This window comes from Cyprinodon tularosa, unplaced genomic scaffold, assembly GCF_016077235.1.
Source record: "Cyprinodon tularosa strain WSP-4 unplaced genomic scaffold, ASM1607723v1 ctg239, whole genome shotgun sequence".
NCBI classification, from domain to species: domain Eukaryota; kingdom Metazoa; phylum Chordata; class Actinopteri; order Cyprinodontiformes; family Cyprinodontidae; genus Cyprinodon; species Cyprinodon tularosa.
The window spans coordinates 203,154-218,595 of record NW_024038892.1 but is presented as its reverse complement, the minus strand read 5'-3'; the positions used below and the strand labels follow the sequence as shown (position 1 = coordinate 218,595).

Below are 15,442 nucleotides of genomic sequence, written 5' to 3'. Positions count from 1 at the left end.
CAAAGCAGCCCTCCTCATAGTTTCATAGCCTTCCCAAAAACCTCAAAGAGAAAACCCACCCCTTAAAAGACTGGCTTCTTTAAAAAAAAGGGCAGAATTCAATTTTTACATTTTTTTACTAATGACTTTCAGGTAAAATTGTTTACCAATTAAACTAGCTTTAACAAAACTGCAGATAAAATGTGTTTCATTTCCTTAGTTGCTTATTGATTTTTCGAATTCACTCCAATAAGCTTAAGTCCGTCAGGCTTTTCCAACAAGGCTTACACAAACATGATATTCTCTGTAAATATTTGCGCCATGTTAACAAGGAAACAATTATTGGAAATATCTACCGTGACACCTTGTCCACAAAGCAACAGCTTTAATCAATAGACCACTGAATAACACCAATGATCCAACATTTCTGCACTAGCAACCTTTTTTGAAATATGCATCTAATTTTTTTAATACAAACTTTATAAATTGCCCTTTATGTTAATAATATTCCTAAAAAAAATCAGCATTTCTATTAAATAGCAAATCTCAGATTCCTTTTGGATGGGGGTAACAGCTGGTGGGTACCTAACCTACTGTCAGTAAATGCAAGGGGCTGAGAACAGAAATGTTCCCTTGTTTTATCCCAAAAGGTATTTTGGTCCAGCTAAAGTCCCAAATAACAGACATTACGATGTAAAATGCATGCAATACAGACAAACAATAAATAATAACAAATAACAAAGCATTAACAAAGCATTATTGGAGGTTACCACTTTAAACCATGTAATTATTGGTTCTCAAAAGTTTAAATTAACGAAGCATTGCTGTAAAGAAGAGAAAATTCTTTATGGTAATAATTATCAATTACATAAAAATAAAATCAGAAGAAGACGGAAAATAGGAGCGATTTGTGGTCGGGGCGAAACTTTTGAAAAGAAAGTAAATGTTTAGGTCTTTTTTACAAAAAGAAATAAATAAGATTAGCAAATCAATTAAGGTCCTTGTTAACTTAGGTTTTAATTGGCTAGAGTTTGATCTAAGTGTGTGGTGGTGAGGTAGGATGTTGGATAAATCTATGTGGAGGCAGAGAGGTCTGGTGGGTTAACCACAAAGCACTGGTGTGTTACCAAGCCTAATTAAATAGTCAGTCCCTACTGGCCCGACTCCTCGGTGACAGCGAATGCACCAGTGTGGAGGAGAATGTGGTCTGAGCAAGCAAGGGGTCCAATTATGGAAAAGTGTAAACTGCTTCCAGATCATGACCCAGGTGTTGCTGAGGTGGAGGATATCGTACTAATGGGCGGGGCTTTTGACATGTTAGGGTTGAGGAGAATGACAAGAATAGAGCTGTCACTCATACATATGATATGAGTGGCAGCTCTGTGATCTTATATATACATTTATATAAACCCTGGCCACTTTAAGGAATAGTTATTTAGACTTTTGATTGCAAAGTTCTGTTGCCAACTATTTCTCTGTGCCAAAGTTACTTTCAAAGACCTGATTTAACCTTGTAGGAAGACAAAAAGAGAGAAAAAAATTAAGTCTATGAGGAGTCATCTGTACCGACTGCAAAAAGACAAAGCAGATGTCAAAACAACAGCCCTTTAAAACTGAATTTCTCTGTTATATGCGAGTTCTCCCCCACTTTGCCCTTGCCAAAATCATGAAGGTGAAGTTAACTCTGAGCGTGACACATTCAACCACATAAACAATTAGGTGCACATTTCTTCCTCGCAATTAGATAAAGTCAGACAAAAGGCTGTCAGACACGAAGCATTTAAAGATCTTGAAGAAGCAGGTGCAGAACCGCTGAGGGAATCTAAGTGAAGGTTTATTCTTATTCATGTTGGGTCCAGACTAAACAGGAGAAGAATGGAATATCTTACAGTTTTTTATAAAGTAATTTGGATATTTAATAGGTAAGTAGTTCTACATGTGTCAGAGCAAATATGTGCATCTATTTTGAGCTCAAATTCAGTGTTGTCTCCAAAGATGAAGAAAGCAAAACCTGTTTAAAGCACAGATATGACCTAATTTATGACCTAATTTCCTTTCAAATATATATAAAAAAAAAATATATATATAATTAACTGTGCCTAGTATTACTAACCTACTCAAGGAATGTCCATGGCTAGAGAACTATTTGGTAAAAGGCTTTTGAAAACTTTGAAGCTGCTGAAACTTAATTTTATCTACATAAAACTACAAATTTCAGTTTTAATGATTTTGATTCATCACAAAGACCAGAGGTTGGATTAAAGGTTCATCAAACCAGAGGGCAACCAACCTAAACATGCGTAAACTATACAAGTAATAGTTCAGGCCTTAATTCAAGAATGTATCTTTGGCAGGATGGGAGTATTATTCTTACAAAGTCTGCTTTGTCAGTCTGACTGAGCTTGATCTATTCTGCAAAGGAAACATTTTAATCTCTAGGGGAGCAAAACAGATGTAATATCGCCCATAAACATTTCAAGTTGTTCGCCAAATGAACTAACTCTGAGGGGTTGAATGCATGCCACACTTATCAGATTGTTGTCACATGTGTACAAATGTGAAAACCATAAAATGTCTTTTACTTTATAATGATGCATTGTTCCGTGCCCATCTTGAAATAAATTCTCACCAAAGAAAACTGAAACATGTGGCTCAAACAGGTCAACGTTTGAACTGCTTCCTGCTTTTGCAAAGCATTTAAATGTCACATTACAGGATGATCTTCACTGATGGAATATGGAGGTCTAAAGGTCCAGGTTGCAGCAGAAGCAGACTAATAGACTGACTGCAGCCTTTTCCCAGTGGGCAGGCAAGAGGGACAGAAAACTGATTATCAGTGCAAACCTCAGTGATGCGTGGGTTGGTACACTTCACGTTCTTGGTGGACAGGTTGAGCCAGCGAGTGGTGTAAGGGTTGATGAGAGGGCAGTGATGTCGCAGCGTGCACCTTCCCTCTCCGCTGCACCAGCCACACTGGAACTTCCTGTCTGCCTTCAGGCACATGCCACAGCTGTCTCTCTGGGCTGCACACTTGTACAGATGCACTGGGGGATAAAGCAAGAAACACAGTAAATATGAAACAGTTGAGTGTTTTTAATTTGTTATTTTAAGCAAAGCTGACATCTTGCATGCTGTAAGATTACCTCTTCTGTAATGGAAATTGTTTTAAAAAAGAGAACTCATAAAAAGAGTTGAAGGAGATTCGTTTGCTTATTTCTACCTATTCTAAAACACACACTGTTCTTACCTTGTATATTCTCTGGGTTGTCAATAATAAAGTTGCCATTCCACACCACTGAAAAATCCACAGGCAGCTCACTGATCCTCATCCCCTCGTAGAGATACTGGAGGCCAGAGGCAGCGAAGCAGAAAAAGAAAGAGACGGAAGTGAAGATCACAATGGAAGCGAGACAAAAAAAGGAGGGAAGATTTCAATGGGAGGTCTGGGGATTGGAATCCCTGTGGGTTCTTGTATAGCAGTAGCAGCAAAACGTCCTTCCTATGTTACAGCAAACTTACATCATCTCAATCGCTGAGCTAACACACAGGAACCACCCAAAAAAAAAAAAAAAGTGGGTCAGTTGGAAACATTGAACTTCTTTGGTTCTCTCGTTTGTAATTACCTCAGCTGCGTCTACCATGTCTGCTTTGAATAAGCCGTCACAGAAACACAAGCACATGCCTTATGCAGCTAGACTTACAGGAAGTAATGCATGGTATTCTTGCTTATACAGTGGTAATAGTTGGTCGAAGTTGCCAGCAATTAAAACAACCAGCAACATTAATTTACCTTCTCAAACAATGATTTTAGACTATTGCAACATTTAGCTAAATTCTCTGGTGGGGTCATAAACAATAAAGGTGATTAAGTAAAAAAAAAATTGAGAATTTAAAGAAAGGTATGCTCCTAAAATAGAAATAATAATAAAAATCAGGTTTGAAACATTTAAAGGTCCCTAACATTTCAGTTACAGTTTTCTATTTGGGTTCTCAGTTATGCTTTATTTATGTTATTCTGTGTTTGTCAAGATTTATTTAATTTTTCAATTCTCAAGGTTACTCTCCCTTGTTATTTCTTTCAGTTATCTCTTTTCAGCATTTTTGGTATTATTTATATCCTGGTCTAGCTTTAGTTGTAGTAATCAGTAAGACGTTCTTTTCCTAGCTACAGTTAGATCCTGTTGTTTTCCCTGGTTTTCCCCCCTAGAGTCCCATTCCTTTCCCCTTAGCTCCTTTCTGGTTCCTTCTGTCCACACCTGCTCCCTGTCAGCTGATTAGCCCATTTATTGCTCTATCTCCATATATGCACCACCTGTGTAGTTCCTCTTGGCTGTATTTTCTTAATTTCTTTATTTATGTTCATCGCAATTCTCTCCTCATTTTGGTTTCTAAGCTTTCTTCCTGTTCAGTTTGGGCTTATGCTTCTGTTGTAACTAACATTGTAATTTAACCTACAAGAACCCGTCTCTGCTTCCGCCTCTGCATTTCGGATCTTTACAAACATCCACCAAACCAGTCACAGACTTTAAAGTTTGGGCTGCTTGTGGAGTGTAGGTTAAACTAAAGATACAATTTTGTTTGTAAAAGTAGAAAAACCCAAGGCACTGCAATGGCACTACATTACAAAAAACACTGACACTGATGTAATTGCATTGGAGCATAACTCCTCCCTAAGCCAGTCTGTTCTTACAGCCTTGAATATCTGTTGAGTGCATTAATCTTTAAGGACGACCAGACCTTCATATCTGATCTCTTTGGCCTTCATCGTTTTTCTCGTTAAAAAAAGGAAAGCTGCACTTAGGCTTTATTTGCTCTATCAAGAAATTAGCAGTTTGTATTCTAAATTTGGTATGCTGTTGCTTTTATTATGTAACCAACAATCCAACTTTGAACAAGTCATATAAATTAGGTAAGTCTTCAAATGTTGATTTTTTTTTTCTGTAGATACTAAACACCTAAATACACCTAAATAAAACACTAAATGAACTATAATGACATCTACGGATTTCAAAGGACAGTGGAGTGATGCGTCTGTTAAACTCATTAATTTCCAAAATGTAAAAAGACGTTAAAATATATGTATGAGATTATATATGCATAAACATACTGAAGTGAACAAATTAGTAATAATGAATAAAAAACATGTGTAGTTTTAATATTAGTGAATTTTCGCCAATCTGTGTGAAACAAACAGCTCTGGTCTATGAGGACACAAAACCATTTGCTTTGTCTGCTTTATAAATCTACATAATGTGTGTTCGTTGCCCCTATTAGTATACTTAGCCATTTGTTTAATTGTCAGCAAATTACAGCAACACACTGAAACCCTATTTGTTTTATTGGACTATTTTAGGAGATTGTCTTTTATCTGAGCATTCAAAGAAAAAGGCAAACAGGTTTGCAACACAACTGGATTCGGAAATTTCACAATCAATGGACAATCTACATACAAATACTTTCAATTTTCAATTGTCTAAAAGCCAAGCCAAGACAACTGGCTAAACTAAGCAGAGCCTAAGCAAATGTTTCTCAGCCTACCGAGCTATTCTGGCACTGAACGCTGGAGCTGTTGAAGCGGAGGGCAGTAACTCGCTGGCTGACCCCCTGGATGTGGAGGACACATTCATAGCCTCTCTGGCCAGACTGAGGCTGTGGCAGGTTCTTGGCCTTTAGGGTGATTGGCTTCACCTCTCCTGCTGGGATCAGAATCTCCTCAGAGGGAACCAGCTGGGGACAGTCCTGGAGGGGGCAGAGAGCAGAAGAGTGTCAGCAAAAGACAAAGAGGAAATTGCATTTTGGTGTGAAGGTCACCAGCAAGGACAGAGGGAGATAACAGTCATGTGGTCATCATGAATAAGAAGAACTAAATAGATAAAGAGCAAGGATTGGAGCAGAAGTGGAGTGTCATTATTTTAGTTTAAAGTAGCACCACTACAATCAAACCCTTTAGAGCCAGAGCTGGGGAAGTTTCAAGCTGCTTCCTTCTCACAAGACTGACATGGTCAGAGTGACATTGTTAAGACTTGTTAAGCTCAGTCGCTCTGGGGATAATGGACTGTTAATTGCTGTTGCAGAGAACAAGAGCTCTGAATGAGAGGCAGCATTTTAGAAAAATAGAGGAGCTCCAATGGCTGTCTTTCTGAAGACATGCCCGGAGGCTGACAGAGAGCTGAAACACAGAGAGGGATGCAAGCAGAAGGAAACTGAGACAAGCTCTGTGTGTGGAGACAACACAAAAAAAGCAGAATTGATCCTCTTTTGTGTGCGAGTTTTGCACCAACCTCAGAGGTGTTGACTCGCCCCTCTTGGAAGGAGCAGCTGGACGGGTCATGGGTACACAGGTTGCGGTATTTGCACCAGTGGCAGCGGAAGGCACTGTTCACACATGACAGACACCTAAGTGAAGAAAAAAAAAACACAGACATGGACAAATGGTGAGCGGTTCACAGTCAAGAAGGGACAGGGAGTTTGCCAAAATGGGGGAAGTGCCACAAAGGAAATGAGTTCATGTCCCAAGTAGGAGCATGCTGTTTATGCTCCCTTTTTGCCTGGCACAGCATCTCAATCGCTGCAGGACCCAGATATGCCTGCATATATTTAGTGCTGCCATACATTCATCCATCGACGGCAGACTTAATATTAGTCCTCATAACCACAATCAGAAGGGGAGCAGCTGAGATGGAGGAAAAAACTTCAACTAATGACGACAAACAAAACTTTGGATCAGCTTGATCCTGCAATTACCATTAGCCCTGCATTGTTCCACTAGTTATGCTATAGCATGGGGACGAGTATTTCTGAGTCTGTTTGGATCATATTGAAGGTCAGCGGTGGAAGAAATCAACAAGTCAAAGAATTTAAGTAAAATTCAAATATCTTAGAACTCAAAAGACCAAGGAAATAAATCCACCAAATAAACTAGTGAATAAAAAAACTAATAAACTTGATTATAAATTCTGTATCTAAATCTTTGAGTTCTGGGGGATCATCTTATCTATTGGTATTCCCACACCCTTTATCACTGTAATGTGCAGGTTTTGTCTTGCGCCTGCACACTTCTAATATGTCTGTTTGCAGTAAGCTATAGTTTCAACCATTCATCGTAGCTCCACTGATCTTATTGTATACTTTCAAAATTTATGAGATGCAAGAAGTGAATTGGCTGACAAGTTTTAGAGAAGAAGAAGAGCAGGTAGAAACAGTGTTGCACCACCTTTATTAAAAACAGGATTTGGGTGTTTCTTAGCAACATTTCTGGAAAAAGCATTCACTATACCTTTAATTATCTAAATAAAACTGACTGAATAAGAAAAATTCACCTTTTTTGCTTGTATTTATATTTTGATTGCTTAAGTTTTGTTTTATTTTTATTACAGCTACAAGTTTTGCTTCTTTAGAGAACAAATACCCAAATAGATAAAAATGTTTTTTAGTAAAAACAAACAGCTCTTTTAGTGAGCATTTATTTTTTAAGGCTTCAGAGCTATGAATATCTGTAAGGAACTAAACACACCTAACGTCTTAAAACGTATTAAAGAAACAAGAAAATAATTAACCATCAGACTCAACCATTGAATAATCAGGACATGGAATAAAAGCAACTAGTTCAGATTACATACTAAATTAATCTATGATCATTTTAAAATGATCTATTACCATATAAACAACCTTTAACTGCCACTATGGCATCCAAAATAGACCTGAACATTTTAGCAGCACAGTAGTTTATAGCTTAAATTGTTCAAATCCACCGTTAGCCCTGCTGACTGACTTTAAATGGTGGGGCTAACAGTATAATGTCATTAAGCGCTACAAACATGGTCTACCTAAATATTTAAAAAGGTTTTTACTATATAATGGATTCAGTTTGTAAATTAATGACTAGCTGATTTATTTAATAATCTGCGTCATAAATATTTGAAATATCTGTATAATTATGACTGAAATCCAGCAGTTTGGTTAATCTGTGTATTACAGCTTGAAATGCATTATTACATTTATAAATACCTATTTGACAGCTTGTTGATGTGTTAAATATTGGAACTTTAACACTTAATATCATCACTGTGGGACATATTGCTATGACTCAAAGCAGGGTTCAGATCCTGAGCTACGTTTGTTTTGGCAAATTATTCCTAAACATACTTAATATAAAATTCAGATAAAAAACAATGAGATAAATCTGAGAGAAAGCTTTGGAATTTATGGCCCAAGAACTGCAGCTGGTTGTTCAGATCCCTGCGTGGCTGTTGGGTTTGTAAGGTTGCTTGGAGGATTGTAACAGAAAATCAAAGATTCTTTATACAAATCCACTTCAGTGAACATGTGGGAATGCAATAAACTTTATACAAAACTTATCATTACTGATATTCAAGAATACTCAGGGGAGGAGGATGCGAAGAAGAGACAATGTGTATAAGAATGGAACAGAACAGAACAGACAACTTCAAGCAAGGCTTTTAAATTGAGAACATAACTGCAGGCGGAACACTGGTTATTGTGTAAGCACATGAAGCGAACCTGATTTAGCTGAAGTTGGTAAAATTTATTATAACATTTCCGCAGGGGGGGTATTTGAGTAACGCAGTGTTTCTTGGAGGTTAAAGGCAATTCAATTTGTGTTTCTGTCATATTTACCAAGGAGTTTTTTTTTTTTTTATTGCCCGTGGTTTATCTATCTGTTTGTCTCTTATGAATTTGTCTCTTACAAATACCTGAAAAAGTTATCAATGGATTTTGCTGAAAATTTAAGAGAAGGTGTGCATTGGGACTGGCTACATATTATTACATTTCAGTGATGATCCAGATCACCGTCTGGATACAGGATATTTTTTTGTTTTAGTCCTAGCTGTCAGATAACATTTCTGGTTTGATAGAAAATTAGCCAAAATATTTTTCTGTATATTAGTTAGGGATGTCCCTGTCAGGTTCTGTGGAGGCTTTTAGAGGACCCAAATGCAGAGCCGGAAGCTGAGGGGGTTTCTTGCAGATTTAAAAAGTAGTAGTGGCAAAAAAAAAAGCATAAATAAAAACCTAACTGACCGAGGAACACAGAAACCAGAGCAAAGGGGAACACATAGATCAATGAGAGAATGAAGGAATGGAGGGAATCCAGCAATGAGTAATTGCAGAGGAGAAGTATAAATGCCAAACAGAACAAAGGAAGGAGTAATCAACTGATTGGGAGCAGGTGTGACAGAAGGATCTAGAAGGGAGCTAGGGAAAAGTCGTCTGGAACAAGGGGGAAACCAAGAGTAAACAAGAAATACATAAGAACTCAAATACAACCAGAAAACCACTAGAATGACACGAAATAAAAATAAAAAACTAGAAAAAACAGAATGACATAAAACAAGGTGTGACTGAAAACTCAAAAAGTAAACAAACAGAACCAAAAAGTGCAAAATCATGGCACTACTGAACTAATCCAGAGTATTTGATTTGGGTCTAGATAGCAATGTTGTACAAATACAAAGCATTTACTGTTTTGGTCATTTACAAACATTTATCACACCTGCATTTATTTATAAAAAAAATCCAGTTATTCAAAATCCTGCTTGATGTAAGCAACCTAGAATGAGCTATACTTTCATTACTGTGGTTCGCATGTACTAATATTAGAAAACAAAAAGAATCATTAAATGTTTCAACAGCAAAAAAGCGTAATTTTTTAACAGGTATTTAACAAGCAAGTTTTAGTGTCAGAGTCAAAAGCATTGCAAGAACTTCTGGCAATAACAAGGATAAAATGGAAGAAGGTGGTCTTTTCACCTTTAGGCAAACTGAGGGCTGAACGTGTGAAAAAAGGGCAAAAGGCTGAGCAGGACTTAAGGCATTAAAGCATGCATAGTAGAGTCTATGCAAGTGTATTCATGAGCTTCTGGGTGTGTGTAACTGTGTGTAAGAGTGTGGTTGTCATTCCCAGTTAACCGAGCTGATGCTAGAGAGCTGGTAATTCAATTCTGTGCCACCCTGATAGGGTTTTCAGGCTGCACAAGAAGAGATGGAAGAAGCGAGGGACTCAGAGTAACAATGCCCAGTGGCTAAAACATTTTGTTTTAATGTCAAAGGGGTAGTCAAGGGATAATATGACATGCTATCATTTCTGCAGGACTGCCACGCCAGCCTTACTCCACTGCCTCATCTTTCCCTTTTACAGAGTCAGAGAGGCCTTTGGATCTTGCACAAACAGAGTCTGCCTCAGTGGAACAAAGCAAACAATTGCAAAGGCAGTGCAGACACTGAGATCTCCAAACCAGGGATTCAACACAACATCAATCAATCAGGAATGGACACAGCATGAAAATGGGCGTAAATTTCTCTTATGAGGACCCAATACACCAAGAGCTTTGGGTATTGTACATCACCTTGTTTTAAGAAAGAAAGCTTCATTAGCACAACAATAAAGAAACAGTGGGGCACAGGGAGTGGAAAGAGATGGGACGATAGTTTTACAGAGGATATTTTTAGAGGATTGGCAGGACGAGATGAAGACAAAATTGAAACAAGACTCCAGAGATTTAGTGCTTTTCAGTGCCAAGTTTGTTTTAGCAAAGGAAATGAAATGGAGGCAAATACTTACAGCTGATGGACACTACAGTTGTAAAACTTGATCTCAGTGCTGATGAGCATCTGACCAGTCTCCTTAGAGTTAAGCCTCAGCTCAACACCTGACCAGTCTGAAAAAGAACAGATAAGAAATCATCATTCCTAATTTGCAGAGATGGAAATGGAATCCAATGCTACTTCCGGGAGTTAATTGCTTTTAGCTTTGGATTTATACATAAGACTTTTTTAATTGTATTTTTTTCCTTTCGATTTAAACCTACAGTATATAGTGCATATTCTAAAGAAAGATCTAAAATGCAGATATAAACCGTGTAATATTTCTGATGATGACATCAGACAAGCAGTTTCATGAAGAGAATGTAAAAAGTATTATATTAAAGTCATTGAATATATTTTTTAATATGTTGTTAAAGTTTTTTTTTGTGATTTAGACTTAGACTTGACTTTATTAATCCCTTGGGATTACTCCCTTCGGGAAATTGTATTTCCAGTAGCAGGAAAAAAATTGCACATACAAGAAAATAGAGGATGTTTAGGCACAGTATATGCAATAGAAAAATAAAAACAATTAAATAAGATGTAGGAAGATGTATTGGGGGATGAGGATAGACAAATAAATACAGAGGGCTATAGCAAAACAATAACTTAAATTAAAACTTATGTAGTGTATTGCACTTGGATGGTTGAGGAAAGAGAGTGGCATAGAAATAAGTACTTTTAGTACAATGATTAAATTATTTATGGCGACACATAAATATCTGCCTGCACATGTGCAAATGAGCTGATGGTACGGATCTGGTATTGACTGCACCAAACAAGGCTGGAGGGAATACTCTGATTTGATTGGTGATCATGAAAAGAGTACTATAGTTTCTGCAAAGCAGATGCACTCCACCAATCCTAACCAACGCCGCCCAACAGATAAAACTCTTCCTTCTTATCTGAGTATAAGAACATAAAACAAAAGCAACTCAAAATGAAAAAATATGGAGTAGTTTTCAAAAATAAAAGTGTCACAAAGTAATACTACATATTTCCTTTATTTCATGGGGATATTTAATTTCTTTTTAATGGATTATTTATTGAAAATTTATCAATAGCAGTATTTATTTAATTTTTAATACAACGGTTCTCCATACAAGTGCAGTCTGATCAGCCTCATGCATTTTCAGTGAGTTTTAACTGCCACAACCTTATATGATCTGATTTTTCATCAGATCGGACTAGGGCTGAAACATCGGATTAATTGGGATAAATAACTCATTTAGTAATTCCCCTGGTTTAAATTTTAAAATTTTCTTTATTGCACCTTTTGCAATCACCTTATTTATTGATTACGGTAATTGAAAAAATAATTTATTACAAAAAGTAATTAGTTGCAGCCCTAGATTAGACATTAGATTGTTTTTGATGTGTTCAGACCTTAACAGTTACGCAGAAATTCTCCTGGTCTGTAAACAGACTCCCATGGCCATAAGGTGGGTTAAGTTGACGTTTGGATCAGACATTCAAAAACTTTGCTTTGATCGTAAGAGGTTTCATTTTTATAAAGAAATCTTCAACTCACTGATTTCAACTGATGAAATCATAGATGAAACCATTTCAGTTATTAAAAAATAACTAATCAATAACACAGGAATGTGTGTTAATAATTCAGAACCTAAACATTATCTCTACTCTTATGACATAATGATTAAATTATATGTACATTTTATTGCCTGAATGGTAGTAAACACAGTTTGCTATTCTGCTCCTATACCTTACAAGAATCACCATGGGCTCCATACATAAGTGGATGTTTGCATTAGACTAATTTTCAGATGGCATTCACTAGGTGGGAGGCATTAGTAACCTTCAGTGCTCTGTTCTTTCTAAAGCACCTGTTGGGAATCAGGATTTGTTTCATACAAGTCTAAACAGCAGCCCCACGGCAGAATTCTAACACCACACTCTGGTCCCTAAGGAACTGTCAGGAAAATACGAAGGTCTTTCTGGCTTCTAAACCTCCTCTCAGTGCATTTTCCTTAGTGGAAAAGAGATCCAGTTATTTTCTTTAATGAGTGCAGTGTCCTCCCAGTTTCTCACTGACCTCTCTGCCAGCCCTTCTTAAGAGAATTTCCTTCTAATCTCTGCTCTGTTCTTTATTATGCAATTCTCTGCTCCCTTTTTGGTCTTGTTTCCCGTTCTCTGTTCTTCTACTCTCGTCAGATTTCCCCTCAGGTCATCGCCGCGGCACAATCAGTGTTGTCATGCAGTGTCTGGAAAGACTCGGTAAGGGGACAGAAGACGGAAGGGGGTCCCCATGGGAATGGAAGGAGCGGGGAAAATGGAGGCGTAAACAGTCTGATGGGTAGCTGGTGGGATGATAGTGGGACTTAACAGGAGGACTGGCTGACATTTACCTGAGGGAGAACAATTATATTAGAGCCCGATGCACCGTCTCCACTGGGAGCTCGGGGCAAACAGGGCTGTCATTTACTCAAAGGAGAGGGAGGGGGGCAGGGATCACTAAAAACACCTCATACACCCAGTGATTTTCACAATCTGAATATGATCTGTTATTCAGTGTATTTATTTTTTCACACTGCTGGAAAATCAGAATTTTACTTTAGAAAGACCTACCTACAGCTTGTCACACATACATGTATTTGACATTAATCATATTTTGGGAATAAATTATAAACTCTTTCTTTTAAAAGCTTTATGTTTTCTTGAAGCATGAGAAACATTAATCCTAAATTCCCATATATCTGACCATTCCTTCACAGCAAAGGCGTAGGTTTGATTTCCACTTTGGTAGGGACACTATTGTTCCTAAGTTTCATTAATGTCATTTTACCTATGCAAAAACATGCATGCTTTTTTATGCTTGACGTGAGCATCAGGGTGCATTTGGTTTAAAGAGAAAAGCAGCATTTCTTGCTACATGTATACTAATTTTATAAGCACTACACACACTAGATGCTGTTTATCAATGTTTGAAGCATCACTGGCTCTGATGAATCTGGAATTACGACTTTTTTCCACTTTGAAAAGGTTTGCATTTAAACTTACCAGTGATTAAAACAGTAGCTAAATATATGCTAACTTAACCAAATATAGTCTAAATATGCCCGTTATATGTGGATTTATCCTGTATTTTCTTTGGAAGATATATAATTGTGCAAAGGTAAACAGGTTAAACACTCTTATTTTTTTAAATGCTCTCTCTGTATCATGAACCAACGCAAAATAACACATTCAAGGAACGCAAACACATTTATTGTTTTTACATTTAGTAGCATCATCTACAAAAAAAAAACAACAACACTAAGAATGAGACTAAATGTATTCCAATATAAAATCACTTTTTAACAATTATTAAAAGAAAATATAACACCATCTTGTCTATAATGTAATAATATCCAAAAATAAAAATTTAAGCATTTTTACCAAAAACTAATGTTTGTACTAATTTACTTATGGACTGTGTGGAAATCTATGTAAAATAAAATCAATGTAAATATTGTTCCTCTGTTTGTTATTGGCTTTATCCTATTTTTAAAAGTAGAAATAGTCAAAGACATATTATGTAGAACTGTAATTATGCTTTCTAAACAGACAATATCAGATGTTTAGGCGCCATCTCGTGTCGTTATTCTCTATAAAAGAAATAACACCTGCTATTTGTAGCTGAACTGCCTCAAAGGGTCGTAATAAAACGAAAACATTAACTGCAATGAATTATTGTTAAAAGGGAAACCCTCACATTTTCTTTTTCAGTCGGCCGTGGCTAAGAATCAGCAATCAGCAGCTTTCATCTGTTTTAGTGTAGATGAAATAAAATTTTTTCATTAGGACTAATTTCGTGCTCCAAGCACGAACACACGCATACGGACTAGAAAACAGCCCATCAGGAAGAGAGAAGGCGGAACTTGAGGCCGAACAACCAATGAGAGTGGAGCTAAACAGCACGGTTACTTATTTAAGGGACAGGACTCGATGGAGCGGCAGCAGCAGCTACTAAGCTGCGGAGCTGCGAGAGAAAAAGAATTCACCACGCTGAATTTTAAATTATAAACATGTTATTCAAACCGAATTATTGGTAGGGACAAATAGGTTGGTCGATAATTTTGGTAGGGACATGTCCCTATGGTCCCTATGCAAACCTACGCCCATGCTTCACAGCATCCACACATTTTTTTAGGTATAAAGAGAAAGGCAAGTTGTGGTGATGCAGTATGCTCATTAATTCCCCCGTAGCTTCAGCCTTAGGTTAAGTTTCTGAACAGGGTGTGTACAAGATATGCGGAATTGGCGGAGATGTTTCATTGTACAGCTCTAGAACTATGCCAGACCTGGATGGAGGGAAGGTCAACTGATCTTTTTGTTTGTTGCAGTGTGGACCTGTCCTGTTTTAGTAATAAGCTAAACCTCACAAATATGGAATTGCATAAAACAACACTAGATAATGGCAATGTAAAAATGATCAGCGGCTTCTATAGATAATTATTCAACTAACTGTCTTAAACAACACGTTTTAGCTCTTTTGTGTTAGCTCAATAATTTTACCAGCTACAAACAGACCTGGGGTAGTGAATCCCAGCCTGATTCTTGACCAGTCTTGCTTCAATAACATTTCTAAACAAGACATCTTATTTTAAACCATGGGTGCTTGTTCCATTATTGGTGTGAGTGAAAATATGAGCAATGCACAGCTGAAGAAACAAAAACCATGGAAAGGATAAAAAATTAAAAGAAGTTTGACCCATGTAATATTCAACACAGTTTTGAGACCCAATTTCCTGAAGGTTTAAAATGAGTATTACTGAGAACAAATAATGTAGCAGTGGTGGGATGTTCTCCACCTATGGGGGAATCCTAACAATAATAAACAAAAAAAAGGAGAAGAGTC

General features: G+C 37.1%; 1 protein-coding gene across 2 annotated transcripts in view; it reads right to left on the bottom strand.

Annotated features, from left to right (window-relative positions):
* LOC119784976 (plexin-A2-like) overlaps positions 1-15,442 on the bottom strand; it is a 261,005-nt gene that overhangs the window by 83,232 nt on the left and 162,331 nt on the right. For both annotated transcript variants that reach the window (XM_038287311.1, XM_038287312.1), the window contains exons 8-12: positions 10,562-10,658; positions 6,261-6,375; positions 5,518-5,718; positions 3,227-3,323; positions 2,824-3,023 (exon numbers count right to left, since the gene is read on the bottom strand). In XM_038287311.1, the coding sequence (XP_038143239.1) occupies positions 2,824-3,023; positions 3,227-3,323; positions 5,518-5,718; positions 6,261-6,375; positions 10,562-10,658 (710 nt within the window). The remainder of the gene's footprint in view (positions 1-2,823; positions 3,024-3,226; positions 3,324-5,517; positions 5,719-6,260; positions 6,376-10,561; positions 10,659-15,442) is intronic.